The sequence below is a fragment of the Mesitornis unicolor genome, unplaced genomic scaffold (genome assembly GCF_000695765.1).
Source record: "Mesitornis unicolor isolate BGI_N332 unplaced genomic scaffold, ASM69576v1 scaffold6893, whole genome shotgun sequence".
Classification (NCBI taxonomy): Eukaryota; Metazoa; Chordata; class Aves; order Mesitornithiformes; family Mesitornithidae; genus Mesitornis; species Mesitornis unicolor.
The window spans coordinates 13,689-14,711 of NW_010173876.1; the positions used below are offsets into that span (position 1 = coordinate 13,689).

Here is a 1,023-nt window from a genome sequence, read left to right on the forward strand (position 1 = left end):
CTGCTCAGCACCCTCAACCAGCAGGAGCGGGAACAGAGGGATCTGCGCTTCCGTCCCACCGCTGCCCAGCCCGGGGTAAGTGCATCTGGGCAGCCTCCAGGTACCCAGTCCTGGGCTGGGAACCAGTGCGGGGATGATGCCCTATGGGGGTGACACCCTATGAGGGTGTGGACCTATGAGAGTGATGCTCTATTGGGGTCATGCTCTAGGGGAGTGATCATCTATGGGGGTGTCAGTCTATGGTGGTGACACTCTATGGGGGTGATAATTTTTGGGAGTGACGTCCTATGGGGGTGACAGTCTATGAAGGTGACACCCTATGGGGGTGATACCTTATGAGGGTAATGGTCTATGGGGGTGACACTCTATGGGGGTGACGTTCTATGGGGGTAACAGTCTATGAAGGTGACACCCTATTGGGGGTGATGCCCTATGAGATTGTCAGCCTATGAGGGTGATAGTCTAGGAGGGTGATGGTCTGTGGGGGTGACACTCTGTGTGGGTGCTGGTCTGTGTGGTGATGCTCTATTGAGATGATGCTCTATGGGGGTGAAGCTCCATGGGGGTGAAGGTCTATGGGGTTGATGCTCTGTTGGGGTGTTGCTCTATTGGGGTGACACTCTATGGGGGTGATGCTCTCCGGGGGTGACCCCAGGCAGTGACACTGTGGGTTGCTCTAGGACACTGGCTCCTGATGGTGGGAATTGGACTCCCAGTCCTTGGGGCAGGGCAGATGCTGCTGTCAGGGGTTGGTCAATGCACCCAGCACAAATGCTTAGGCAGTGATGATCCAGGCTCTCAGATCCCTGGACAAAGGGGATCTTTCCCTGTGTGTACACCTATATATTCCTGTATGGATGTAGTGGTGGCTGTGTGGTCTGGTGCTGGACCCTGCATTGAGTGTGGCACGTGAGCCTGGGCTTGAGAGGGATACGACAGGCAAAATCAAGATTTAAAAACCCATTAAATTAAATTAATTTTTTTTAAAATAAGATTAAATAAAATAAAATAAGTAAATAAATT

The 1,023-nt window shown here is 52.2% G+C and overlaps 1 protein-coding gene across 1 annotated transcript in view; it reads left to right on the forward strand.

Moving 5' to 3' along the window:
- The window catches only part of LOC104537850 (myogenin-like), a gene marked incomplete at its 3' end in the record, with an annotated part of 756 nt that extends 681 nt beyond the window's left edge, over positions 1-75 (forward strand). Inside the window, exon 2 of the mRNA XM_010180863.1 lies at positions 6-75. Within this exon, the coding sequence (XP_010179165.1) occupies positions 6-75 (70 nt within the window). The remainder of the gene's footprint in view (positions 1-5) is intronic.
- Positions 76-1,023: the final 948 nt, after the last annotated feature.